The 27,527-nt window shown below is 40.2% G+C and overlaps 1 protein-coding gene across 1 annotated transcript in view; it reads left to right on the top strand.

Annotated features, from left to right (window-relative positions):
- SLC24A3 (solute carrier family 24 member 3) overlaps positions 1-27,527 on the top strand; it is a 488,027-nt gene that overhangs the window by 252,839 nt on the left and 207,661 nt on the right. Inside the window, exon 3 of the mRNA XM_075596259.1 lies at positions 2,366-2,442. Within this exon, the coding sequence (XP_075452374.1) occupies positions 2,366-2,442 (77 nt within the window). The remainder of the gene's footprint in view (positions 1-2,365; positions 2,443-27,527) is intronic.

The raw sequence follows: 27,527 nt of genomic DNA, 5'->3' as shown, positions 1-27,527 counted from the left end.
GCCGTGAACGTTCCACCTTTGATCCACGTTTCACCACCACATGTGTTGCGGCAGGTTAGAGATACAAGATGCTGCATCTGTACTCATTGTACATCGCTATTTCTACCAAACCGAAAACAAGTGAAAGATTTTGCAATGGCGTTTATGGATGAGAGGTAAAAGTACGGGCAAGTAGGAAAAACATATTCTTGCACCAAATAAGTAGAACTGATTATTCAACTTTGGCAAGGTGTCTTTGAAGTACAATACTATGCACTCTTATAATCGGTTGATTGTTGGCACATGTGGCCCCCTGCCAAGCAATCTCAGTGTAAAGTCTGGAGCTGCTGCTAACCTGTCTCAGCAACCATTATTGGTGCTGCAGTTACAGGCTTTCATAAACAGCTGCCTTTAATGTCACCCAGTTGAGTCACTTCTGTTTAAAAAATTGAAAACTGCTGGGGATGTTATCTTTGAAGCCTCCTAAAATGTTCAATTCATGCCTTACTGAACATCACGGTGCTCTGCATTTCCAATTAGTTCCCCCCTTTCTTATTTTACTGTACATATCGACGATCTGATATAAAATCTTTGTAAACAAGATTTGTTTCACTCCTTGCATGCATGTGATAACATCACTGATACGATTTTTTTAAAGGTTTATTCTCCTGGAATAGCATTACAGTTCTTCATTAAGGTTCCATATACACATCACATGCTTAGTCAGACTTAACAGAACGATTGTGTGCATGCTAACTGCGTAAGCATTTTTATTGGCTTTGGTTATTGTGATGTACAGCAAAGTATGCAAGGGCATCTGATCTGAGATATTCATCCTTTTATCATGTCATTATTTAATATCATTATTTCTCAGCATTAAGGTTCTCCATGGTGCAGCTTCACACACAGATGCTCTCTTTTAGGATAATTATGCTACTTAAAGCCTGACTGCTCAACAGCGTCACCGCAGAGTAAACATTTATATTTTTTCAGTCGAAACTGATATGGATATGACTTTAACACAGCTGTAGGGGAGAGTGTTTATTGGGAACATATCCATGCAGAAGAAGGAGTGGCTCAGTGAGTAAAGACACTGACAGGCACTGAGTTTGAAAAACATAGATTGTAAGCTCGACGAGGCAGGGACCTATGCCTGCAAAATGTCTCTGTAAAGCGCTACATAAAACTAGCAGCGCTATACAAGAACATGCTATTATTATTATGATTTAAGGATGTACATGCTTGAAGGTCCAATGTTGAGATATTGTCTGTTTTGTTAAAACTGAAGAATTTTATAGATTTCTGTTTTAAGGTTCACACTAAATGATATGGGGGAAGAGTGGAATACATGGAAGGCTGGGTATCATTGCCCACCTCAGGGGGAAATAAAGAGGAACAGCACTATACTACTTTCCACCCATAAAAAGAATAGGGAGGAAGGCTGCCCATCAATGAGAGAGACTACTATAAACTAAGTGAGACTGTCCACCTATGAGAAAGTGTCTTATACTGAGTAAGACCATCATTGAAAAAGATAAGAGATAATCAAAATCCAAAATAAAATGTTATAATTAAATTAAAATGTAATTTAATCAGAGATCTTGATCCTTATAACATGTTATTATTTAATATCATTATTTCTCTGCATTACGATTATGCATTTATTATGCCAAATAAGGCCATGCTATGATCAACAGTATCACCGCAGAGTAAACATTTGTTTTTCTCCATTCACAACTGATATGTGATGTGAGTGAGACTTCTACCAATGAGAAAGCCTTATAGTGAGTGATACTGCTCACCATTGAAATATACTGTCCTATTACCAGTGATCACATTAGAAACAATTGACTGAGCTTGTTATAATGTTAGGCCACTTTGTTCTCCGGGCTGTTCTGTTAGCGAAGGGCTCAATGTGCCATCACATGCACTAGTTTAGTGTTTTTCTGTCTTGTCCTTGGGTCGCTTGGGGAAACTCAGCCAACCGTGTTTTGGTAATAGCAAAGCAACGCTGTATTTGTATACAGAAGTGCATGTTTATGAATTTGTTGGTGAGCCCTAAAATTCAGTGTTAATTAGTGAACGCCATGGAGAATGTTAAAAACCACTATATATTGCTCTTTATGACTAATTTTAGGCAAATGTAAATCAAGAGAAAATGGCAAGAGGCAGACCATTTGTCTGAGAGCAAGAACGGCAAGCTAGAATGTCAAATATGTTCTTTCCTGTAAAGACTGCAATATTGTAACTCTATCAGAAAGGGATTTTTTTCCTAATCATGACTAGTTCCTGACTGATCATCAGACGATGCACTGAGTTTTTCTGATGGCATGCTCTTTGCAGCAATTATTCTAATATTCATTGACTGTTTCTATTCTTCTTGCAGCTCTTCACGAGTTCCCTAGTGACATCTTCTCAAACGAAGACAGAAGGCATGGAGCAATCGTCCTACATGTCCTTTTCGTAAGTCATTGATTTATTGAAAATTTCTGTTGCGTTTTGTTGTCATGCAAACTTCAGTATTAACAATTCCAGTGTCAGAAGGTTCCCATGCAACCTTTGGTCTCTGATGTTTTTAAGACTTGTGGCAATGTTGAGGGAAGGATCAATCTTTCTTACAGCAGTACTTATAATCTTAATGTATTTATTTTACAGACACTTTGAGGTCTCTGTATTAAGAATCGCACATGGAATAGTTGGCATTAAAAGTACATTGCATGTGCGTATATGTACTAACTTTTGTCTGCGTGCGGTAGTGAGGTTGGCACAAACAGGTGTTAAGAATTGCCCATGACGCACTGATGCTAATAATATGTACAAATATAACAGTAGGAAGGATCCGAAGATTCCAGCGGTGCACAGCTTGTAGAGATGAGAGACCAGCAAGGTGTAGATTAAAAATGAAATTTTATTGAAAAAACATGTGGTATGGGAGACACACTCTGACGCGTTTCGGACCTGCGTGGTCCTTAATACTGTATGTGCGTCAAAGCTGTGTAAAAATTAGACATTATGTATAACCTTGCATAAATCCTACAAAGTGAAATACCTATATATCTCTTGAAAAGGGGGTAATTTAGTTAACCCTTTGGCCAAAGCGTGTAAGCCTGCGAGCCACTTTCAAGGCATGACCATGATATTGCAGGTCCTAAACAGTAACTGTTTACAGGTAAATAAGGATTTTAATCAGTGTTTAGAACCTGCAATATTATGGTCGTCATGCCTTGAGTGGCTCACAGGCTTATATGCTTTGGCCAAAAGGTTAACTAAATTACCCTTTTTCTAGAGATATATAGGTATTTCACTGTGTATTTTTGTCACATTGGATGTTGCTCTGGACTTCTTTGTTTCTTGTTTTATACAATTAGCCACACCCAGTAGCACTCCTTTTGACACTTATATAATATATATATATTGTGGTAATTTTGGGGGGTTTCTGAGAGCTTGCTGGGTATCTGCGTGTTTGTTAATAAATCCTAAAAGTCTGTTTACTGTATATTGTTAGCGAATTAGGAGTGCTTAAGTTGCTATATCACAACGGAAAACATATTTTGACACAGGTGGGATGTCTCATTGTATACATTATCAAAATGTTATGTATTTATAGTATGGCTATTTTAAATATGAGGCAGATAGGCAATACGACCCAATGCGTCAAATGCAATTTCAGACAACAAATTTTGACTCATACCTAGCAAATAAAAATATCACTTGTCAGCGCATTCTCATGTCTCAGATAAGTTTGCAACCCTGCTTTTACCATTATCTCTTACATACCCTGTACAGTGATTCCGCTGCAGCCACGGATTCTAGAGTCGTATCTAACAATTCATATAACAACCTTTATAAATACCAGGCATTTTTCAATAAGTTTTTTCTTTTTTTGTTACTACTTTTTAGCACTACAATATTGTTGCAAGAAAATTACAAATATTCTATTAGTACATAGGCCCCTTTATGCCTCTCACAATATCATTTAGACTGTAACATTGCTCGTAGTATTAACTTTCTGTCCTGAGACTCCTGGGCATTTTTCTGTATCTACATGATCACAAATCTTCATCATTTATCATTTATATTCACATTCCTCTGTTTCCAGGCACAATTAATATGTTAAATTCATTGTTTTATTGATCCAAAGGGAAACCACTTTTAAAACGATCTGGTTTATGTTTGATTATCCATTATTTTATTTTCCTTACTGTTCGAAATGCTAGATTTTTGAGTCCGTATAGATATCTTCTGATACCTGTGCCTAAATGTGCTAAAATGTACTTTCTCTGAATCATCAAGCATGCAGCACTGATGGGAATTGTGATTGCCTATCAGTGGTCTTTATATTCATATTTGTTTAGACCCTAGTGAATGAAAAGTAAATTTATCCAAGTTCTTTTGTATTGATTAAGATTATTATATGCAACTACAGCTGACCCCCGTTATAACGTGGTCCACAGAATGAGACTGCAGCTCTCTTCTCTCTGTAGCTCTCTCCTCTCTGCAGCTCTCCCTGCTTCAGGCAGCAGTAGACTTTTGTGTGCAGAGGAGGGTGACATGACACACACACCCCCTACACCATGTGGAATTTTTTTATTTTTTTAAACATTCAATGCTTTATTGCTAACAGACACATACACACAACCCTACACCATGTGGGAGTTGAACATGAATACATTTTATATAATGCACATGCAGGAATCGAACCCAGGAATATGCTAGAACCAATTCCCTACCTGCTAGCCACAGGGCTTGTGTGATGTCACAGACTCTAAAAATAGAAACTTGACAGAAACTCATGGCAAAACATAATACTCTGAGCTTTATCCCCTTTGTAGCTCTCGCTCCTACACTGGGGAGGTACTTACACATATTATCCGTAGTAACGGTTAAATTGGCAGTGTCTTGCATAGAGCTAGTAATGTCCCATATCTGATAGGTCTTTCCTGAAATATACTTAAGGCTTCAGATTTAGGAACATGTGAACTATGTACCGCATACTTCTTCCATACCTACTGTATGTGATTAGGATTGCACTAGGGACTTTCTGGTTGGGGCGATCCAAACATATTCTGGAGTTACTATGCCGAGAACTCCTAACTAAAAGCATTCTTCCTCCTATTCAATAGTGAGAACAAACTTGAATCATTACTACTGGTCCTTACTTAAAGGGCACATTTCCAAACTGAAAAAAAAGAAGGGTGACAAGACACTTCTTAATACACAACTATACACACATCTATTTACAGAACTCACTGTGAGGCTCCAATCTGATCTCTGAAGAAACTGATTCTAGAACATTGGATGGAGCTATATATACACCTTTGTGTCTCCCTATGGTGACATCACTGTCACACAACATATTAGGGAGTGGCAATCCCTTCTGCATAGTAATCTTACATCACATGATGGGGAGGGAAGAAACCTGAGCCCACACAGTTAACCCATTAAATGATATAGTAGTCCCAAAGGGGGGCTACATGTAAAAAGAAAAGATCCAATGTAGACAGGATAGCACATTTACTATAATAATAGCATTTACACTAAAAGTAGTTTGTAAGAATACAGCATAGTCATGTATCCCTTATTGCAACGACATTTTAGTAGGCCAAAGGATTTTCCAAAATAAATTATAGTTTGATGTTTCCCATTGCTGCGGCACAGTCTCGCAGCTATACCCAACAGGAGGGATTAATGATGATGGGAGTCAGCAGGTATCTGCAACTGGTACCTTTCCCGAAGTCGCAGCATTTTGCATTTTTTGCCCCTTCTCCTGGGAAAGGCCAGTCTGGTCTGTATGCCTTATGATGAGCACAGTAATAGTAACATAAAAAATATATAATTTTAATGTGCCAAAAATGGCAGGTTAAAACAATTGGGGTTAAATCCACATAGCTCCATTAAATTTGGGCTAGTAACATGACGTTACCTAAATAGGTAACATCCATTAGTTTTCGTTTGTGGTATCCACCAAGCGAAATATATGTAAAAACAATAGCTGTTGATCTCATTAGCATAAGCTTAATGCCATGTGAAGTTAGCACTACCTTGCGTTAGCTTTAAATAACATGGCGTTAAACCTGTCTTACCCAAAGGGGGCATTACTTCCATGGAGACCCTGAATAGGTGTTTAATTAAAAAAGAGAAGACAGAAGACAAAAAGAACCCTGTGTATAACAATATGATAGTTAAATCATACCTAACTGTGGTCTTACACTTATCCAGACTCGGTAAAAGTCCTATTTCAGGGTCTGCATCTGAGTAACGCCAAATTTAGCTATGACCTAACTCAGCGTTAAATGCTTGCATTACCGATAATGGGGCTCGATAAGTAGGCATTGTAAGATAGGAACACCTCTTTTGCATATCATTAGCACTAACATCCTTTATAGTAACACAAGGGCTCGTTACGGCTGAAAATAGCACTTAATGTATCTTTATTGAGCTGTGAAGATCCTCATTAGCACTTAACAAGATGTGAACTGGAGTTAACATCTCATTACGTCATTAGCGAAGCTCTGTGGATCTACCCCTTGGCATTTTCAACTACTGTATGCAAATATCTACCTATTTTTCTTTCACTCCCCTATTCTTCCCCTTCTTCCTTCTATCTTTTACACTCGTTCCCTTATTCAGTAACCTTCAGACTTTAATGCCTAGGGAAAGGAACCTAACAGAACTCGGTTTCATTTCATTTTGGAGTGGGTGAATATGAGCAGCAGAGGTCACTCCCTAAATAACATATAGCAGATCCACAGAGTCCACACAGTTTGTACAACTAGCATTCCTATAAGGAAAAAAACAAGGTATAGCACACTTAACCAGCAGTTTGTACGCAAAAGAACAGGCTGTTTCCAATTTTATCTTCAGTGTTTGTACAGTATGTATGATTCTCACCCATTGTCTATACAGTTTCTGGCTCTGGGATATAAATAGCTGCAACCTCTAGAGTGAAGAATTAAATCAATACTGACTTATTTTCGAAATAGCTTTAACTAGGATGGCAAGAACCCTGCTCTATGCCCTACGTTATCGGCCAATTTCCCTGAGAAACACAGATATCAAGATATTGGCTAAAATCCTGCAACCAGATTGAATACGGTCTTAGGAACCTTAATACATCCAATCTGGGATTCGTCACAGAGAGCGAAGTTGCAAATAATAACCGAAAAATCACAGATATTAAACACAACTGTAATGCAAGGTTAACTCCTGTGGATATTCTATGATTAGATGCCAAGAAGGCCTTTGATAGGGTTATCTGACCCTTTATGCTTCAGGTATTAACCAAGGTTGGACTGGGCCCACATTTCAGCAATGGTATCAGAGCCATGTATTCGGCTCCAACAGCCACATTAAAAGTTTCTCGGTACCTCTTCAAACCCTTCTCTATAAAGAATGGAACCAGGCAGAGCTGCTGAATCCCTCCACTCCTGTTCGTCCGGACTATAGAGACTAGCATCTAAAATTAGGCAAACTGAAAGAGCAAAGGAGGTCTGTGTGGGGGAGATGGACTTCTTTGAACCTTGAACTTGATGGCCCCAAGAATTCTTTGTCTGTGTTGAGGTTTGAAGTGCTCTAGTGCTGTGGCTACTGGCTAATCACACATTTTTGGAAATATCTGGATTACTGCTTAACTGTTTGATACTGCAGCTCTAACAACTGTTACAGTATTGCAACAGTTTCATGGCATTTACGGGCCCCTATTTAATATGCAACAAAGGTGTTACTGCCTTGTTAGTGAAGAACCCCATTGGGTATCTACGCTGCAGCACAAAAAACGGCAATGCATTGCATTTAGCAAACAATCACAGAGTTAGTGCTGATTGCTCAACATCTTAGCCCTTTATGTAAATTATACAGTTAGTGTGAGATCACTATTTTTCTGCACCATATTATTAATAACAAATTCTCCAAACAGAAGCTTAATGAATTCGTGAAGCCGTTTTGAACACGTATTCAGGGATAAAAGAGCCAATTTTTACTGAAGAAAAGGTACATAACATATCAAAGCTGCATTTATTTACCTTAGTACTGAGTATATGTTTAGTTTATTTATTTCAAATACATATTATGTGCAATGTATAGTTGGACAAGGGGAAAACATGTAGCAATTCGTATGCTAAAGGGTACTACTTACCTTTCTCTCTAGGTATCTTGGTCATTAATATGCCCACTAAAGAAAATCATTTCTGAGTAAGGCCACGTCCATGGTGACCATCCATGTGACCATGCGTCCATGTGACCGTGCTCGTGGCGTCACACGCCTGTAGCTGGAGAGATTAGTGGCCATGGGGTAGACACGACGGGGAGGCGTGACTGTGACATCACGGAGCTGGTTTGCCCTCATTGGGTGAACCGCTCACGTGACCCGGCCGCCGGGCGACAGTAACGCATTTATTTGTCTGCTCATGGATCGCGAGCGCCGGCGCTTCTCATCGCATGCGCGGTCACGCACTCTAAGGCCTGCCTCATAGAGGCATGGCGTTTTGATCGCGCCGTGCGCTCACCATGGACACGCCCTAAAGGATTCAGTGTAAAGCACAATTATTTTAACACTATGGAGCTCTCTTCAGACTTGTGGGACAGCGATGGCAACCAGAATTGCGCCTTGTTACGTCAATCTCTTTATGGGATATTGGGAAGCTCTGTATATCTGTCAGAAAACCTGCTTGAGGGCAAATCTGTTTCTCTATGAGCAGGATATTGATGATCCACCTATCAATTAGGAGGGAGAAGAATCATTTATGAAATATTTTTGGACTTACATTAATAGTAATCATCACAATGAAAAGATAAGACCACAGCACTAGTATATCCAAAAGTTTAAAAAAACATACTTTAATTCATTCAGTAAGGCAGGCAGCAGGAAACAATAGCAAACAAGCAATGTTTCAGGAAATTATAATAATAATAATAATAGTTTGTTCTTGTATAGCGCTGCTAGTTTTACGTAGCACTTTACAGAGACATTTTGCAGGTACAGGTCCCTGCCCTGTGGAGCTTACAATCTATGTTTTAAGTGACTGAGGCACAGAGAGATAAAGTGACTTGCCCAAGGTTACAAGGAGCTGACACCAGGATTTGAACCGGTTCCCAGTGCCAGTCAGTGTCTTTACTTTACAATGACCCTTTATCAAGCTCTATGATAAATTACAATAAATGTAATTGTTTTTCTACTTTTGGCTATACTAGTGCGGGGACTTATTTTCTCATTGGGATGTTTGCCATTTTGGAGGATGGATGGTGCTTCCTAGTCCCACGTGCACTCAGAGGCTTTTTCTAGTGTATTGTTTGAACATTTTGTTTGTCTTTATAGCAATTGAAAGTAATTTTTGTTTCCATTCCCAAATATTTTTTTTCTGAAGCTGTTCCAATTGTTTATTGTTTACATTAATAGTAATGATAGGGATTTAAATTCTTGATTCTTTAGTACAGAATTTTTAGAATTGATTTTATCTGTAAAGGAAGATGCTATGGCCCCGACTAAGACATACAGTACTGCACTATAAACCAGGGGTCTCAAACTCAGTCTTCAAGGGCCACCAAGAGGTCACCTTTTATGGAGATCCCAGCTTCAGCACAGGCGGCTCAATCAATGGCTCAGTCAATGTCAAAGTCTGAGCCACTGATTGAACCATCTGTACTGAAGCAGGGATATCCATAAAAACTGGCCTGTTGGTGGTCATTGAGGACTGGGTTTGAGACCCCTGCTACTGTATAAACAAATGTAATGTAACAATTATTTAGGTGAAAGTAGCAACCAGCATCCAGGTTGAATTAGGAACATACCCTATGGGCAGTTCTAACACATTAAGGAGGCAGTACATACGGCACTTTAAAACAAAAATCACTAATCACTCCCTAAATTGCCGTGCCACAGCTGTGCAGTGTTTCCTTTAGCAGGTGCACATTAGTGCCCCAAGTAATTGTGTAACTACACTTCTATCTGCCTGAAGAAAGACATCAATCAGCACTATAAGGACAGGATCGTTCAGTTTCAGGTACAACCAAAATGAACGCGCAGTAATTACCTATTTCTACACCGCAATGTTTTAACCTCCACTGCTGCAATGCTTCTGCTAGTGAAGTGGTGAAAAGGTCTCACCTAGGACCACAATGAACTGCTGACAGTAATATATATTTCATACGTTAAATATAGTGATTCATGCCTTAAAGAGGCAATCTAAGATACCCTTTATTTTTTTTATTTTTTATATATCCAGCCTTTGATTACATTTATTGAAAACTAATTACCTAAGCCGCTGATCGATTCGTTCTTCCATGATCAGTCAGCAAAGATCCCGCTTCCCAGGGTTCACTAAATGGCTGCCTTTCCGTTTCAATCTATCCTTCAGTCAGTGCAACTCAGCAGCTACCATGTATCCTTATATTACTAAGGTAACATTATTTATTACCGTTTGTAGCTCAAACAACTGGGAATATTGGCAACAAATTATCACAAAGTGTTGCAAAGAGCTTGCACTGCTGGTGAAGTGTGCTAAACCTGGCATAGAAATCAATGGATGCTCAGTATATTGAGCCCCATTAAAAATGGCATATGAGTTGAATTAAATAAAAAAGATGTAAGCATTATCTAATACTACAGAACTGGGAAAAAAAACACGTTGGATATTTTAACGTGTGTTCACCACATACAAGACAGGACCGCGAGGCTGAGGTGGGAATGTTGATAACCACCGACCTGCAACCAGGCAACCAAGTCCGGAGTGCAGAGGGGAGGTCGTGTAGCCGGGTCAGGGACAGGAGAGGTTAGAATGGTCGTTGTTCTCGCCGTGGTCAGGGGTTGGAGAAATCAGATGGTCATTGTGCGTAGCCGGGATCCAGGAGTATAGAAGTCGGATGGTCGTTGTGTGTAGCCGGGGTCCAGGAGTATAGAAGTCGGATGGTCTTTGTGTGCGTAGCCGGGGTCCAGGAGTATAGAAGTCGGATGGTCGTTGTGCGTAGCCGGGATCCAGGAGTATAGAAGTCGGATGGTTGTTGTGCATAGCCGGGGTCCAGGAGTATAGAAGTCGGATGGTCGTTGTGCGTAGACGGGGTCCAGGAGTATAGAAGTCGGATGGTCGTTGTGCGTAGCCGGGATCCAGGAGTATGGAAGTCGGATGGTCGTTGTGCGTAGCCGGGATCCAGGAGTATGGAAGTCGGATGGTCGTTGTGCGTAGCCGGGATCCAGGAGTATGGAAGTCGGATGGTCGTTCTGCGTAGCCGGGGTCCAGGAGTATAGAAGTCGGATGGTCGTTGTGCGTAGACGGGGTCCAGGAGTATAGAAGTCGGATGGTCGTTGTGCGTAGACTGGGTCCAGGAGTAAAGAAGTCGGATGGTCGTTGTGCGTAGCTGGGGTCCAGAGGTAGAGAAGGTGGGAGTCCAATACAAGCCGAAGTCAGGGTCAGAGAAGAGCAGAGGTCCAGGTATAAGCTGAGGTCAAACAGGAGTGAGAAAGCAAGACAAAGTTCAGACAAGGCAATGGGTGGGCAACAGGGTGTTTGAGTCAAACACAAGTACACAAACACAAGTTTATGCTCAGCCAGTTTGCAGCAGGGCTGGCTGAGCATTTAAGCAACAGACAGTCAATAGTAGCATAGCAGACAGCTGCAGGGTAATGAAGGAACACCGCCCCTTAGACATATTCAGTTCGCTGATAGGCCGGGGTGGGGAGAAGTGCAGGTGAGGAATGATTGCAGATGGCGTTAACCCCTCGCATACCCAGGGGGGCGCGGAGCCTGCGCGTAGCTTGTGTGCGGTGCGCATCAGCCTTGAAGTCGTGGGGGCAGAGCCTGAGCGTGGTCCGTGCAGTGCCTCCTAGCCTGGTAGCGCGGCGTGCGTTGCCCATCGCATCACGGAACATGACACAGGGGCAGGGCTCAGGCGTGGTGCTTGCAGTGTCCGTCAGCCTGGTAGAGCAGCGGGCGTCACCCGTGTCGTCATTGGTCGCATCACTCAGTTCTTCTGAATGGGGAATCCCTGTCTTTCCTCCGTGTTGCAGAAACCGTAAACAGAGACGTCGCGTCCAGACAGGAGCCTCCCAGTGTTTATGGGAAGTAGATAAGCACGTATATGTCTATACATACTGCATAATTGGTTTTTGAAGAGATCATAACCCTTAAAATGTTTATATCCGTTTCAAGAATCAGCTTTGGGAATGCACTATAAATCTCAGCTTATTTCCATTGGTCTATTAATATATTACACCCTTGGGTTTTCCTATTTCCCTTTCTCTTCTGTCCTCTTTAGCTTTATCAGATTTGCGCCTTTTGGATATTTTATTTGCGGACTTTTGAGAATAGGATCAAGTTTGGGGGTTCTCCATTAAGGCAGCAGGGATAGGGACAGTTATGTTTTAGCAAATTAATTTATCACTTTTTTTCTCTTCACCTATATTTACTTTTAATCCATTCACATTAACTGGGAAGACTTTATATAGTTTTATATGTACTATCCTTAACACTGAGTTATTTAAAATTCACGATTTAGGATTGTTGACGCTTTATTTTATTGGCATGAAAGGTAGACTGCTCTATGTATGCATTCCCTGGTGATGTGATTCATATCAAGAAATGCTTTGGAAAGGACTGGCAGTCATGCATGCACATGTACTATATGCGGCTCTGATGTAAGACGCTGTGCTAGACACCACAATGCGTGGACCTGGAAGCAGACTTGTTTGTTCAGAGATAGGCGTCAGCATGGAAATACTGCAAGCCCATACTAATATGCCTGCTTAATCATTGTGTGTGTAATTACAGTTGTTTGTTTCTTAAAGGAGCAATCCAAGCAACATCGTACACGTGTCTAAAAAAAAAATGGGTTTTGTAGTATTAGATAATACTTACTGCATTTTTCATATTTTTTTTATTGAACTGTAGAAGCAATCCAAGCAGTTTAAAAATAAATAAAACATTTTTTGTTGTTGTTTTAATATATGCAGCAGTTGATTACCTTTTTTGAAAACGAATTACCTGAGCTGCTGATCGATTGGTTTCTCACGTGATTAATCAGCAAAATTCTGTTTCCCAATGTTCACTAAATGGCTGCCTTTCAGTTTCAAATCAATGCATCAGTCAGTGTAACTCAGCAGCTATAATGTATTCTTATATTACTAAGGTAACATTATCTATTGCTACCGTTTACAGCTCAAACTGCTGGGAATATTGGCAACAAATTATCACAAACAGGAAAGTGTTGCAAAAAATCTTGCACTGCTGGGGGTGTGTGCTAAATCCTGCTATAAAAATCAAAAGATGCTCAGTATATTAAAAGGTATTCAAAATGGCATTAGAAGTTGAATTTTAAAATAAAAAATGGTAGTACTGTAAGTATTATCTAATACTACAGAACTGATTTTTTTAATAAATAAAAAACACACATATAGGATATTGCTTTGATTGCTCCTTTTAATGCCAGGTTTTAGCCACCTCCCCGACAGTGAAAGATCTTTGCAACATGTTCCTGTTTGTGATAAATTGTTGCCAATATTCCCAGCAGTTTGAGCTGCAAACTGTAACAATAGATGTTGCCTTAGTAATATCAGGATACATTGTAGCTACTGAGTTACACTGACTGAAGGATTGACTGAAACAGAAAGGCAGCCATTTAGTGAACTCTGGGAAGCAGGATCTTTGCTGATTGACCACGGGAGAACGTATCAATCGGCAGCTTAGGTCATTCATTTTCAATAAAGGTAATCGAAGACTGCATATATTAAAACAAAAAAAAAAGGATTTTTTTTTTTTAGTGTTGTAGGATTGCCTCTTTAATACTTTGATCATATCTTTTGCTGACTACTAATGTATGGAGATCTTTTTTCACTTTTTTTCTTTGTTACATGTAGAATGTACAAGATTGGTCAATTTGAGGTTCAGAACACATGTGTAGTTGTATTCCGTTACAGCTCCTACATGTGTTCTGGGATGTTTTGTTTTCACTTTTTTGTGTTTGCACATATGCATTTTATGTATACATAGTTACATAGTAGATGAGGTTGAAAAAAGACATATGTCCATCAAGTTCAACCTATGCTAAATTTAGACAACAGATACTTTATCCTATATCTATACTTGCTTATTGATCCAGAGGAAGGCAAACAAAAAACCCCAGAGTCATATCATCCAATGATATCTCATAAGGGGAAAAATAAATTCCTTCCTGACTCCAAGGATTGGCAATCGGATTAATCCCTGGATCAACATCCTTCCCATGTATACTTATTTGGTATATCCCTGTATACCTTTCCTATCTAAAAAGATGTCCAACCTTTGTTTAAACAAACCTATTGTATCTGCCATCACAGTCTCCATGGGTAATGAATTCCACATTTTAACTGCCCTCGCTGTAAAGAACCCTTTCCTTTGTTGCTGGTGAAATCTCCTTTCCTCCAACCTTAAGGGATGGCCCTGAGTTCTTTGTACTGCCCGTGGGATGAATAGTTCTTTTGAAAGCTCCTTGTATTGTCCCTGAATATATTTGTATATAGTTATCATATCCCCTCTTAGATGCCTCTTTTTTCTAATGTAAATAAATCTAATTTAGCTAGCCTCTCCTCATAAGTTAGATGATCCATCCCCTTTATTAATTTGGTGGCTCTTCTTTGCATTCTCTCTAGTTCCATAATGTATTTTCTTAGGATTGGTGCCCAAAATTGTACTCCATATTCAAGGTGTGGTCTTACTAATGCTTTGTAAAGGGGCATAATTATGTTTACTTGCCTTCCATCCATTGCCCGTTTGATGCAAGATAGGATCTTGTTTGCCTTTGGAGCTACTGCATAACTTTGGGCACTATTGCTAAGCATGCTGTCTACAAGCACTCCTAAATCCTTCTCCATCAAGGATTCCCCCAATATATCTCCATTTAATTTGTAAGTCGCCTTTTTATTCTTGCACCCCAAATGCATAACCTTACATGTATCTGTATTAAACCTCATCTGCCATTTACCTCCCCACATTTCCAGTCTCTCCAAGTCCTTCTGAAGAGAAATTACATCCTGCTCTGATTCTACTACCTTACACAATTTAGTATCATCAGCAAAGATGGAGACTTTGTTCTCAATCCCAACCTCAAGGTCATTAATAAACAAGTAAAAGAGCAGGGGTCCCAGTACCGATCCCTGAGGTACTCCACTCACGACTTTAGCCCAACCTGAAAAAGTTCCATTTATGACAACCCTCTCTTGTCTGTCCTTTAACCAGTTTTCAATCCAGGTGCACATATTATTACTGAGTCCAATTTTCTTCATTTTGTACACCAACCTCTTGTGTGAAACCGTATCAAAAGCCTTTGCAAAATCTAAGTAGACCACATCAACTGCATTACCCTGGTCTAAATTCCTACTTACCTCCTCAATGAAACAAATAAGGTTAGTTTGGCAAGATCTATCCTTTATAAATCCATGCTGACTATTACTAATAATTTTGTTTTCAATTAGGTATTCCTGAATATTATCCCGTATTAAACCTTCAAGTAGTTTCCCCACTATTGAAGTCAGGCCTACAGGTCTGTAATTTCCCGCTTGTGATCTAGCTCCCTTTTTAAATATAGGCACCACATCTGCTTTACGCCAATCTTGTGGTACTGAGCCTGTGGAAATGGAGCCCTTGAATATTAAATATAATGGTTTGGCTATTACTGATCTTAACTCCTTGAGAACTCTTGGATGTATGCCATCGGGGCCAGGTGCCTTATTTACTTTAATTTTTTCAAGTCGCTTATGAACTTCTTCCTCAGTTAACCAATTGTTCATTAATATGGAGGTTGGGGCTTCCTCCTGCGGCACTACTATTGAACTTGATTCTTCCCTGGTAAACACAGAGGGGGCAAATAATTTGTTTAAAACCTCTGCTTTTTCCTTATCTCCAATAATCTGCCTCCCCATCTCACACTGAAAGGGTCCTATATTTTCTTTTCTCATTTTTTTGTTATTAAGGTACTTAAAGAACTTTTTAGGGTTGACCTTACTTTCTATTGAAATCCTTTTTTCACTATCCATTTTTGCTAATTTGATTGCCCTTTTGCAATTTTTGTTACATTCCTTATAATTCTGATACGATGTCTCTGTCCCTTCTGACTTAAAGAATCTAAACGCCACCCTCTTCTTGACCATTTCCTCCCCTACCTGTTTATTTAGCCACATTGGTTTTGATTTATTTCTTTTATACTTATTACCCAAGGGTATATACATTGATAAGTGTTCTTTTCTAACAATGTTTTAAAGACTGCACATTTATCTTCTACATTTTTTCCCTGCAAAAACATCATCCCAGTTTATTACTTGTAGATTAGACCTCAGTTTATTAAAATCTGCCTTTCTAAAGTTTAAGGTCTTTGTTGAACCCAAGTAATCTGTTTTTTTGATAATCTATTTCAAATGAGACCATGTTATGATCACTGTTACCAAAATGTTCCAGGACTTGAACATTTGTATCACGTTCATGTATTTTTGCACTATATTTTGGACTCTCTTAGGGTGTTTTGAATAGTTCTGTGAAAATATACACACAACATTATATAGTTTTCCTGGAATGATTATATATATTTATTTACAGTTTATCAGATCATTAACGCACCCTTTAGAATTTTTTTTTTTTTAAGTATTTTAATCTAAGTCACAGGCCTGTTATTTTACCCAAGTGAAAGTGTTTTCTTAGTAGAAAATATGAAACTAGAAGCATCCTAAACTGGCCAGTTGTGAATTTTGTATCCCAAGTGTCCCTTTTGCATTGGTTCCAAAGTGACAGATACAATGAACTGAACTGCTTTCTTTTGTGGTGGAAAAAAATTGCTGTCCTGTGTCTGTGAACCTGCTATGGATGATATTGATCTTTGCAGTCAACACTTAAGTACTTCAAGAAATTGCAATCATTTTGACTGAAGCTGAAAAGACCTGCGAAAAAAATAGATATCTTGAAGCAGAACCACTGATGTTATCATTTGTCCTGCAATCATCTGCACTAACTCTAAGTGATGGTGGTTATATAAATGATAACCAGGCTCAATACATTGTGCCTCCGGAGCACATAGTGGAGTTTCAATAGCTGGAAAGAACTGTGCTATAAGACAAGTACTGTACTACAAAGAAATGTCTTAGTGTAAGATACGCTTTTTTTTTAACTTTACCAATGTACTGTAGGTACAATAGCCTCACTACGAAAAGCATGGTAATAAATATAATAATATAGAAATAATATTTCCCTTGTTAGGGGCTTTGTGGTTCTTAACTAACTAAAGAAATAGAATTATATTTAATAAGTTATACTTTATAAGACACCTACACCACTGGAAGAAACGTTACGACTCAATTGACTTACAAGTGCCATAAGGTGCTTCCATCACCGCTTCCTTCTGGCATATCACCAAAATGTTGTGTCAGTCAATACCACAGTGATCAAGCCATTTTTTTAAATTAAAAATCACAGTGGTATGTATTTCTAACATACAGTATTAATCTTTGCAATTTTTTTGTGCGGGAAGAGGGGAAAGTAGTATGTTGCCCAAAAGAGAGAACCTCTTAAAAATGTCACAGTAAAATATGGGATCAGGATGAAGACAGCCAGATAATTGACAATTTGACATCAACAGAGGCCCTCCCTTTGAACGTATAAGTTCCTGAGATCCTGGTCTGTCCTGATCTCTGATCCCACGTCTGACATCTTGCTGTTATATGTCCTGGTGTATGCCTCCAGTGTATGCCGTCCAGCAGGGGCGGATTGGGCTGCTGGGAAACAGGGCAAATTGCCGGTGGATCCATGGGCCAATGTCCCCTTGGCTATTAAACTTACTTACAGTATATAAAGCTGTAAATCTCTCACGTGGGTTTATTAGATTGTATCAGGTGTTTGAGGCTTTCCCCAGTAGGCCGGTGCTGCTGGGGATAGGACAACTGTCCCAGCGGCTCCCGATTCAGCCTGGCAGTCACTGCATCCTCTCCCTGTTGGAGCTGGAAGTTGGGTCCAACTTCCGCCTGACTTGAGTAGGGAGTAACGGAGTCCCTGGACTGGCGTAGGACCAGAGCAGCACTGAGGAGACCTCCTTACCCCAAGCAGATAAGATTGTTTGTATGTGCGTGTATACAGTGTAAGGAGGCTTGATGGGGGTTACACAGGCCCTGCACTCTTCCCCACAACAATTAAGCTGATTGCCGAGGGAGAGCGTGGGGCCTCTGTAAGTGTCGTTTACTGGAGCGACATCTCATCCTGTAGCGACGTATTTCGATGACAATGCGACATCACATGGTGATGCGTCTCCACGTCATGAGAGGAGGACTGGTAAAACAGATATTGCCCGGACCGATATCCATCTCCAATCCACCCTTGCATCCAGGATCAGTAACCCTTATCTGACTTTAATCTGGGGACTACCTTCTGGTTTCTTTCTAGCGGTATCTAATTCTTTTGTTTTGTATTCCCTATTATGCTCTGAACCTTTTCCTGTTTTCCCTTAAGTTTAATTTTCCTGTTTTTATTCTCTTGCTGGCTTCTGCAATCTATTCATTTTTAACCTTTTCTTTTCTCTTTCTGATTCCCCTAGTTTTCTGGTCCTTAGTTTTCTCTCTTCTCCTTATTATGTTTCATTTCTCACTTTCAATCCTTCAAATGTCATTTTTCCTTAACTCTGTGTAACAGCCCCCTCTGCTCTCTGGATAACTCCCTGAGCCTGACTGGCCACCGCTAACAGTCCATTCGTTTGTATTAAAGCAGTGCATGCCTGGAAAGCTGGGTAAGAGGCTCTCTCCTTCGGACGCACTTACATCCCTTGGTTCCACCTGAGTGATGTTTTGCCATAATAACCCAATGCTCCAGCAGCCCCAGATTCCTGCCACTGCCTAATCTTTCCCCTCCTTCAGGGAACAGATCAGCACCACAGACCGCCAGAGTATTACATCTCTTATCCTTTCGCCACCCCCCCTTTTTTTTTACAGTTGAATTAGTACTGTATATAAATGTAGTTTTGTTCTTCACTACATTTTCACAATAGACGAGTGATTTAAGTTTAATCCATCCCTGTAACTTCTAATGTTACTGTTTTTGATTTGTTTACCGAATAGGGCTTGATAAGATATATTAAATATTATTAGTTATTATTAAGCACATATTTCTTGCTAAATGTGCGCAGAAAGCTAGACTACTACCTTTTGGCGTGACCTGCCTTCATTCAGCCCTGTAAGTCTGCAGTGGTAATAGTTTTTTTTTTTTTTTTTACTGAAAAGTAGGGACAGATAAGATCCAATAAACAGAGTTTGCATCTTTCGCACTACACATGTACAGAAAAGAGTACTTCGGGTCGTTTACTGAGCTAATTATTTGGGCGACATAGTGTTACTGCTGTTAGTTTATCTAGTAGGGGTAGAGAAATATTGCCACCATCTTCCAAGCTACACTTTTATTAGTCAAATATTAAAATCATGTGTTGTTTACTTGTTTAATTTGCCTTTAGTTATACATATTAGTGTCATATTTTACAGTTGAAATAATAATAAGGACATATTTTAAGCTAACCTTGATAAACTGTTAACGCACGAAACGCGTAGGTGTGTTTTTCACCCTACATCCATTGTGAGCTATACACAAAAAAATTCATTTCTATTTGGAGTTGCCTTGAAAATTCTTCATTTTTTTCATCTCTGGATTCTGGATGTGCTTTGGTTCCACTACATACTCTCTTGACCTCTTGCCAATGGATCGCACGCCCTGGAGTGGCTGGACTGTCCTGGCAAGATGTTGGCAGGTAATGGGCTATAGCCCTGTATCACATTACCTTATGCTAAACACTTATTATATTATACCTTTATGGAGGAAAGTATTGTGGCCAATTATTGTGGTTGACATTAGGCCCCTATCTCTTCTGGGTTACATATTTCATGGACTGCCTTACTTGGGACATCTTTACAGCACCCCGGATACTTATGGACTCATAATTATTACCTGGATAGAGTATACATATGACTTTTGAGCACCATCTCTCATCTAATCCATATTTTAAGCTTCTTAACATTCAAGAGTAATGTACTGATAATTTGGGGGGACTAATTCATCTAGCACTTGTCTTACTGTTTGAGTGTACCCAAGAGGAATAGACATTAATGCTACAATATAATTATATTTTACTTTGAACACACTGCATCATCTGTCAAACTATACTTGATTTACATTTAGTTTTGGTGATTTACCTTTTGGTCAATTGAAAAGTATTTTTTTAATGTCAAAAGACAATTTTATGTATATTTTGTGGGGGAATGGGAAAGACAGGATGCCTATGGCAGTCAGACCCTTTACCTACGTCATGTAGCTCTTCTTCAATTTCTTTTGACATGGCTGATACTCCTAGCACAGTACAATGCCCCCAATTGACCACTAATCCACCAGTGGCTGTGAGCAAGACAGGGTTCTCTAAGTCTGTAGCCAAACCCAAAAGTAAAACCCAACACCTTGCATGTAAGGTAACTCCACATGCAAAGCTAAACCTAAACAGGGTGTGCGCACTGTAATGAAGAAAGATATGTTTGAACATACCAGCCTCAGTGGGAAAGACAGAATATCAACATGCATCCATGTAGTACCTTCCTGTAGCCAGCGATTCGACTTCCAAGCTCTTGACTTCCCCAGACTCTAAGAAAAGCTCAGGGGACTAGTGAGCACAATTTAGAGCACATCCTTCTTAGAATTGGATCCTCAGAGTCAGAGAGAAGAAGGGAAGTGAGATGTGCTTGTTTCTGCTCTTGGTAGTAATGGTACAAAACCCAGGGAATGTTCAACAGGAAAAACCATGGCAAGGGAAAGTAAGACACTGAAGCAGTGTGACTACTCTTTCCCTGTGAAGCTAAACCATCAGCATTGAAAAAGAGCAAAGTGATCGGCAGAATAGTGCTGATAACTCCGGGCCAACACCACCAGTCAAGCAGCATATTTCTATGCCAGGGACAAAAACAAAAATATATCTTCTGTCTTAAATGTATTCTAGACTGACTGAGACAAAAATGTATGACTATATGTAGCGTATGCAAGTGCAAAGTCAGCATAGGGAAGAAGCCTGACCATCTTTGAACTTCCTCAGTGTTTTGCCACATGGAAAGATGTGATACTGTTAATATCCAATCAGAACAAAAAGTGCAATCAATGGATAGTAAGGGTAGTTAGTAGTGGGCAGGGCCCCCAAACAGAATAGTTTGGGCCCAGGACACAGTTGAAGAATGGGGCCCCTTCAGATGTTACAACATAATCACATTCAGTACACTTTGCCCCATCATGTCCCTTTGTTTCTCCCTCACCCTCATGTCTTTCTCTGTCTCCTTTCCCCCTAGTGTCTTTCTCTCTCACACCCTTTGTCTTTCCATCTTTTCCCCTTCTGTCTCTGCTCTCCTCTCCTCTCGTGTATTTCTCTTCTCCGCCCCCCCCCCCCCCCCCGCAGCATGTTTCCAATCTTTTCCTTCTTCCTTTTTATTCTTTCCTTCCCCTAATGTGTTTCTCAATTTCCTTTTACCTTATAAATTTCTTTCCTCCAGTGTCTCTCTATTCCCCCCTGGTGCTCTTATTTTTCCCCTTAAGGTTCTCTTCCTTTCTCCTACTACCTCCCAGCATGTCTTTCTCTCCTCTCCACCAAGCATATCTCTCCTATTCCTCCCCCGCATGTCTCTCTTTCCTCCCCCCTACATGTCTCTCTCCTCTCCCCCATATCATGTCTCTCCTCTCCCATACTCAGCATATCTCTCTCTCTTCTCCACCTCATGTCTCTCTTTCCCCTCTTATGTATTTCTCTCTTGTACTTTATTTTCTCTTTCTGTTTTTCTCTTCCTTTCTGTCTAATTCCTTTTCATGTCCGTATTTCCTCCTTCTGATTTAACCCTTCCCTGTCTCTCAGGCTTCAGCTCCAGCCACACGCTGCTCTACTTGAGGCCCCGCCCATCAACGGAGGCTCTGCAGAGGAAGGGATTTCCCCTCTGTAATTTTCCTGCTGCAACTCAGGCCCCCCCCAAGGGAATTAATGTGCAGGCAGCAGGGGGACGGACCCTCCAAACACACCAGGCACAAGATTTCAGTCCTAACTCCCCCCCCTCCCACCCCCGTCGGTGGCCCTGGTAGTAGGATTTCAAATTACTTTCTTCATCATCATCCTCTACTAGAGCCACACCCACAGATTTTCGTAGAAGGTGAAATACTTTCCCAGATTTGCTGCTCATCCCTTTTGAAATACTTTTCTCATAATAGCAATGCAGACATGGTAAAGACTGTGGCTCAGATCCACAGAGCTCCGTTATTGACTTAACGACATGCTAACTTCAGTTAACACATGGTTAAGTGCCAACAGGTATCTACAAAGCTCAATAACGCAGTGTTAAGTCCTGTTTTCAGCCGTAACAGCCTTTGCGTTAACTATAACGGACGTTCGTGCTAATAATACTGTATGCTGAAGAGGTTTTTCCACTAAACACGCTTATCCACAGAGGTCCATTATCGTTAACGCATGGATTTAACAAGATATTAGTTAGGTCATAGCTACAGTTCGCGTTACTCACATCTACACCCTAAAATAGATCTTTTACTGGGTCTTGATGAGTGTAAGACCACACTTAGGCATGGTTAATTAACATATTGTTATTTACAAAGTTCTTTCCCTTTGCAGTCTTCTCTTTTTTAACATTAATGAAACACCTATTCAGGTTGTGGATGGGAGTGACGCCACCTTAAGGTAAAAGAGGCGTTTACGTAAGGCAGTACTAACTTGACATGACGTCTATGCTAATGAGACAACTAACGGATGTTGTTTTTACTTATAATTAGCTTTGTGGATCGCCATTAAGCTCAGGAAACTAGTGTCCATTATTAAATCTGATAAGATGGATCTGGGTCTAAGAGAGACTTGATAGAGTTCATCTCACAAGCAGTTAACTGTGATAGAGGCCTTTTTAAATAAAAATTAAGTTTGATTACATACACATTGTGGCACAATATATATATATTAAAAAAAAGAGTATGGCTGTATGGTAGGGTTGATTTGTATTCCACATCTGGTATTGACTTGCTGGCTTTTACAGGCTAATAGCAACTCTATGCCCATGCTACCAAATACCATCCAGAATAAGTTTCTGTAGAACAGCCATTCCAGAGCTTTACAGGGAAATGTTTACTGAGGTCAGTAAGGCCATGAAGACTTCCATCATGCCATCTGTGCGCACAGACACAGATATATGGACAAGTGGCCCAGGGCCAGGCCAAGCTTAGAACTACATGACAGTCACTGTTCACTGGGCCTGTTTACCATCTTGGTCAGAATCAGATGCAGTGCCCAATCCCGGGCAAACTGCTCTATACATTGCTGCCTTCACCAAGAAGTATACTGATGTTAATCTCTTGAAAAAAACATGCACAATCTATTGAATATTGGCAAACCCCCTTTGGACTTTCACAAGGTTTGATCATTTCTGATAACATGGCCAACATTGTATGTGTACTCCATCTTGGCAACTGTGTACATACATTATGTCTGGACTCCATGTGCAGGATGACCTCAGTGGCCGAACAGCAGGGAGTAGACAAAGGGGTAGTCAAGGTCAGAGGCAGGCAGCAAGGTAGCGTCATCGGGGTTACAGGCACAGGGGCAGGGCACAGGGACAGAATTGGACCAGCCGAATTACTGGCAAGAACCTTTAATACATGAACCAGGACTCAACAGATACAAAGAACAGAAACAGGCTATGGCAGGATGCGTCTCTAGGAAATACAAAACAAACGCAAGGTGAATCAGAAGACAGGAAACTATAAAGGCAGGGCAAAGTCAGAAGTCAGGAAACTATAAGAGAACCAAGAGAAGACAGCAGAGAAAATCCCAGAGAAGACAGAAGCAGCAGCACACCCAGTGGACAAATAAAGGAACTGTGAGAGAGGGAGAGCTCAACAGATATGCCACCAGCTCAAGCAAGAGTTTGTAACCAGGTGGAATTCAACACATGTAACAACGGCTTCTACATCAGACGTAAGAAATATCCAGGTACCCAGCATCGAATAACATAGAAAAAGGGGGACACCTTTCTTCACGCCATCACAGTGGAAACTCATGAGCCATGGGTGCTAAGTATTATAACCTTCTGAAGTACTATAGTCACATGGGATGTCTGTTACAAAAATGCTACAGTGCCGAGAGTCAAGCCATACACCTCACCCTTCTACTGACAAAAAAGCTAGAGAAGGAGAGTTTCCAATAGGAATCTCTTAAGATTTGTCAGCCTTGTCAGCAACTGTATTCTGCCCTTTGGGAAGACCCAAGGGTCACATGCACTTTAACTCTCAACACTCAGTTTTGGCTATGATGCCAACTACAATGCTAGATCCACGTTTTAAAAACAAACTGTTCTCCTCTCTCCCAGAAGGTACAGACATCAATATCTATCAAGAATGACTTATTAGCCTGGTGTCTGGAGAAATGCAAGGCTTGATGAAACCTGCTGAGGCTGTACCACCCAGCCCTTCTGCTTCTCTAGCTGTTACAGCTGTTTCTACTTTTCTTCTACCAGTCAGCAACAAACTAAAAAAAAACTCTCTTTAAAAGTACTGGCAACATCTGGTGAGACTTTTTGAGGAAATGACAGAAGATACTGCTAGTGGCACTCGGCTGCCAGTACTGAGGAGTACTATTTTAAAGATAAAATAAGCGTCAACATCAGGGATATACGGTGTTAAAAAATGGTATTTTCTTTTCGTTGTTGTGCCCCATTTAAGCTGTCCACCTTCAAGTGTCTACTATTTGGCCCTGCTTGCAGCAATATTAGGGGTGCAGGAGGCTGTTGCCAGGAATGTGGAGAAGTTGATTTTCATTCAAATTAATTCCTGTGAGAATAAGCCTATCATTTTAAGTGATGATAAGGATGATCTGGAAGATGACTATGATGATATATAACAGGAGTAGGCCCTCCTTGTTGCTGACTGGCACCAATGGAGTTCAATGGGTGTTTCTTGCCAGGTTTAAAAAATTTTTTTAAAAAAAAGGTTTTCTATTTTATCAGACAGTTTAATTGTTTATTTTTAGTTTACAAAATTATTATTTTTGTTATTAATCCCGTTATTCACTGATCCACCTTTCAGAAAACACAGATGTTAAATCATCAAAAATCTCTAGTATTCTTCTTAGGGACAATACTAAATGGTGAAATCCTTAAACCTGGAAGCGCAATGCAACTTCTTTATTCAACTTTTTATTTGCCACCGCAATATGTTGTTCCAGAGATGTGCAATAAAACCCCACCAGGAAACTCATCCCCAAAAGGAATACAAAACGCCTCACTAAATTCAAACCTGAGTAACTGAGCCACTTGCTTATTCGGATAACGGTCCAACCAACAAATCATCCTTACCACGCTCACCGGCGTCAGCAGCTTTACCAAAACTACTTTGCCTGTATACTTTCCACCTTTTCCTTTTCCCCAAACCACGGCTAACCTAGTGTGCACCACCGCATTTAGAGCATTCATGAGGGAATTTACAACTGGTGCCCCATTTGCAAAGCCAATAAATACCTTGTGTAAACACAGCTGACAGCCCTGTATTTTTAGAACTGTGGGCCTTTCAGAGAAAGGGTGATGGTCTCTGTTGTACCATAAATGAAAACCCCAAATCCATGTCTTTTGTGCCCCAACATACATTCTTATGAAAAGCCATTCTTTGACGAAAGGCTTCATCATGTCTCCACCATGCAAGGCCCCCATAAATGTTATACGTTTCCCAATTATTGCGCAAATATTTAGATAAAGGACAATCCTGTGGCCTTTTTTCCCTTTTTACACTCACCAAAATACAATATACCTGAATCCAATTCCCAATTGTTTTAGGTATTTGCTTTCTCGTTTCATCTTTTTCATCCTTCTTATCCGCACACTTTTTTGTTTAACTACTTTACCCACCAGCTCCACTTGTTCATAAAGTGAAATCACTATCTCCACATGCTACCCTTTCCAAATGTTTTCTTTCACATTCACAGCTAAGTAGACACCCAATGTGCTTGCCATGCGTATAAACAGTAAGCTTCTGTAAAACTCGTGTGTTGAACTAAGGTAAGTTTAACTGTATCAGCTTAATGAACTGAAGACACACCAGATGATACAAATTCTGAAAGCATTCCCTACACCCAAACATGTTGATTATTGCCTGCTACCTCTTTGTCCCAACAATTGGCCACCTACTTATCCTCCACAAGTCGCCCACGCCACCCCCATTAAAATATATCTATGAGCTCCCTTGACAGCAGCACACACCAATGTTTTAGAACTGTCTTACTGAGACCTTCAGTCTAATTAACCAGCATCCCAACTTGATGAAAGGTTTACGCAAAAATTCAAATAGCCCAATCTCATAATTTATTACCCCCAAGCTCCCAGGCACAAGACTAAGACAGACACCAAATCTCCCATCAACTGTGACTCCAGTACCTGCACCTGAATGCATTCTACTAGGAATATCCACCCCACACAATTTCAGCTGCTGTTGCTGTTGTTACCCTCTTCTGGATTGACACCTCATTTCCCCCTCAAAGGCCAAACCCTCGTACCAAGTGGCTGCCCAATCCCAGGAACCAGTTAAAAATGAAGAGAACCCACAAACAACACCCCAAGAAGCATCAGAATCACCCTCCAATCACCTACACTGGCGACACACTTTATTCGAGCTCGGCTAGTCCCACGAATTCGGGTATACCCGGGTGTATTGAGGTTTGTGACTGTTTTCTGCCCGAGTGCATTGAGGTATTTTCCAGGCAGGGATTGAAGCATTTTATTCCCGCTGGCTGCAATACTGCACAGTATATATATATATATACTGCATTACAATTCATGAATTTATGCCATCTGGTAGACACGCAAAGCATTGCAGCCTATTAAATCCTAATCATTATCATTTAACAGATCAGCCGCCCGTCAGCCAGGCATGAACCCAGGCTGGGAAGGCAAACGCAACGGGGCTTGTCAGAGGTGAGGAGTGGCGCATTCCAGGTATCTGCCAGGTACAAACTGGGTATTTGCTCGAATAAAGTGTGTCGGTGCAGTATGCTTCAGAGACTCCCCTTCATGACAAAAGACAAATGAGGCTACATACAAAATAGCAAAGACAAACAAACATATAAACCACACAATAAAAATATATTATAAAAATAAAGTTAAAATAGTAAAATACACCCTATATAAACCAAAATGACAGAAAAGAAATAGGTCAATACACAAAAGGGAAAATTATTATGGGGTATGTTTTAAGTATTCAATTCTTAAAATGTGTGGATTTTTATCCCTCAAAATGTGTTATATATAGGTGTGCGCCTGTGTTTTTTCTCTTTATATATATATATATATATATATATATATATATATATATATATATATATATATGTATATATATTGTGATGTCTCCGTCACAGCATAGGATCTTATGTCCCAGATTCAAGGCAGGAAACTTAGTATTTCTCTATATGGGGTTTATTTACAAGGACAGATAATACACTAGCAGGCCCACTGTCCCTTTAAGTCAAAACAAAATCATAAAATAAACTCCTACTCCTCTTAGGAGACT

Source organism: Ascaphus truei, chromosome 4, assembly GCF_040206685.1.
Source record: "Ascaphus truei isolate aAscTru1 chromosome 4, aAscTru1.hap1, whole genome shotgun sequence".
NCBI classification, from domain to species: domain Eukaryota; kingdom Metazoa; phylum Chordata; class Amphibia; order Anura; family Ascaphidae; genus Ascaphus; species Ascaphus truei.
Note: the sequence above shows the minus strand (reverse complement) of the source record. Positions and strands in the feature narration are given on the sequence as shown.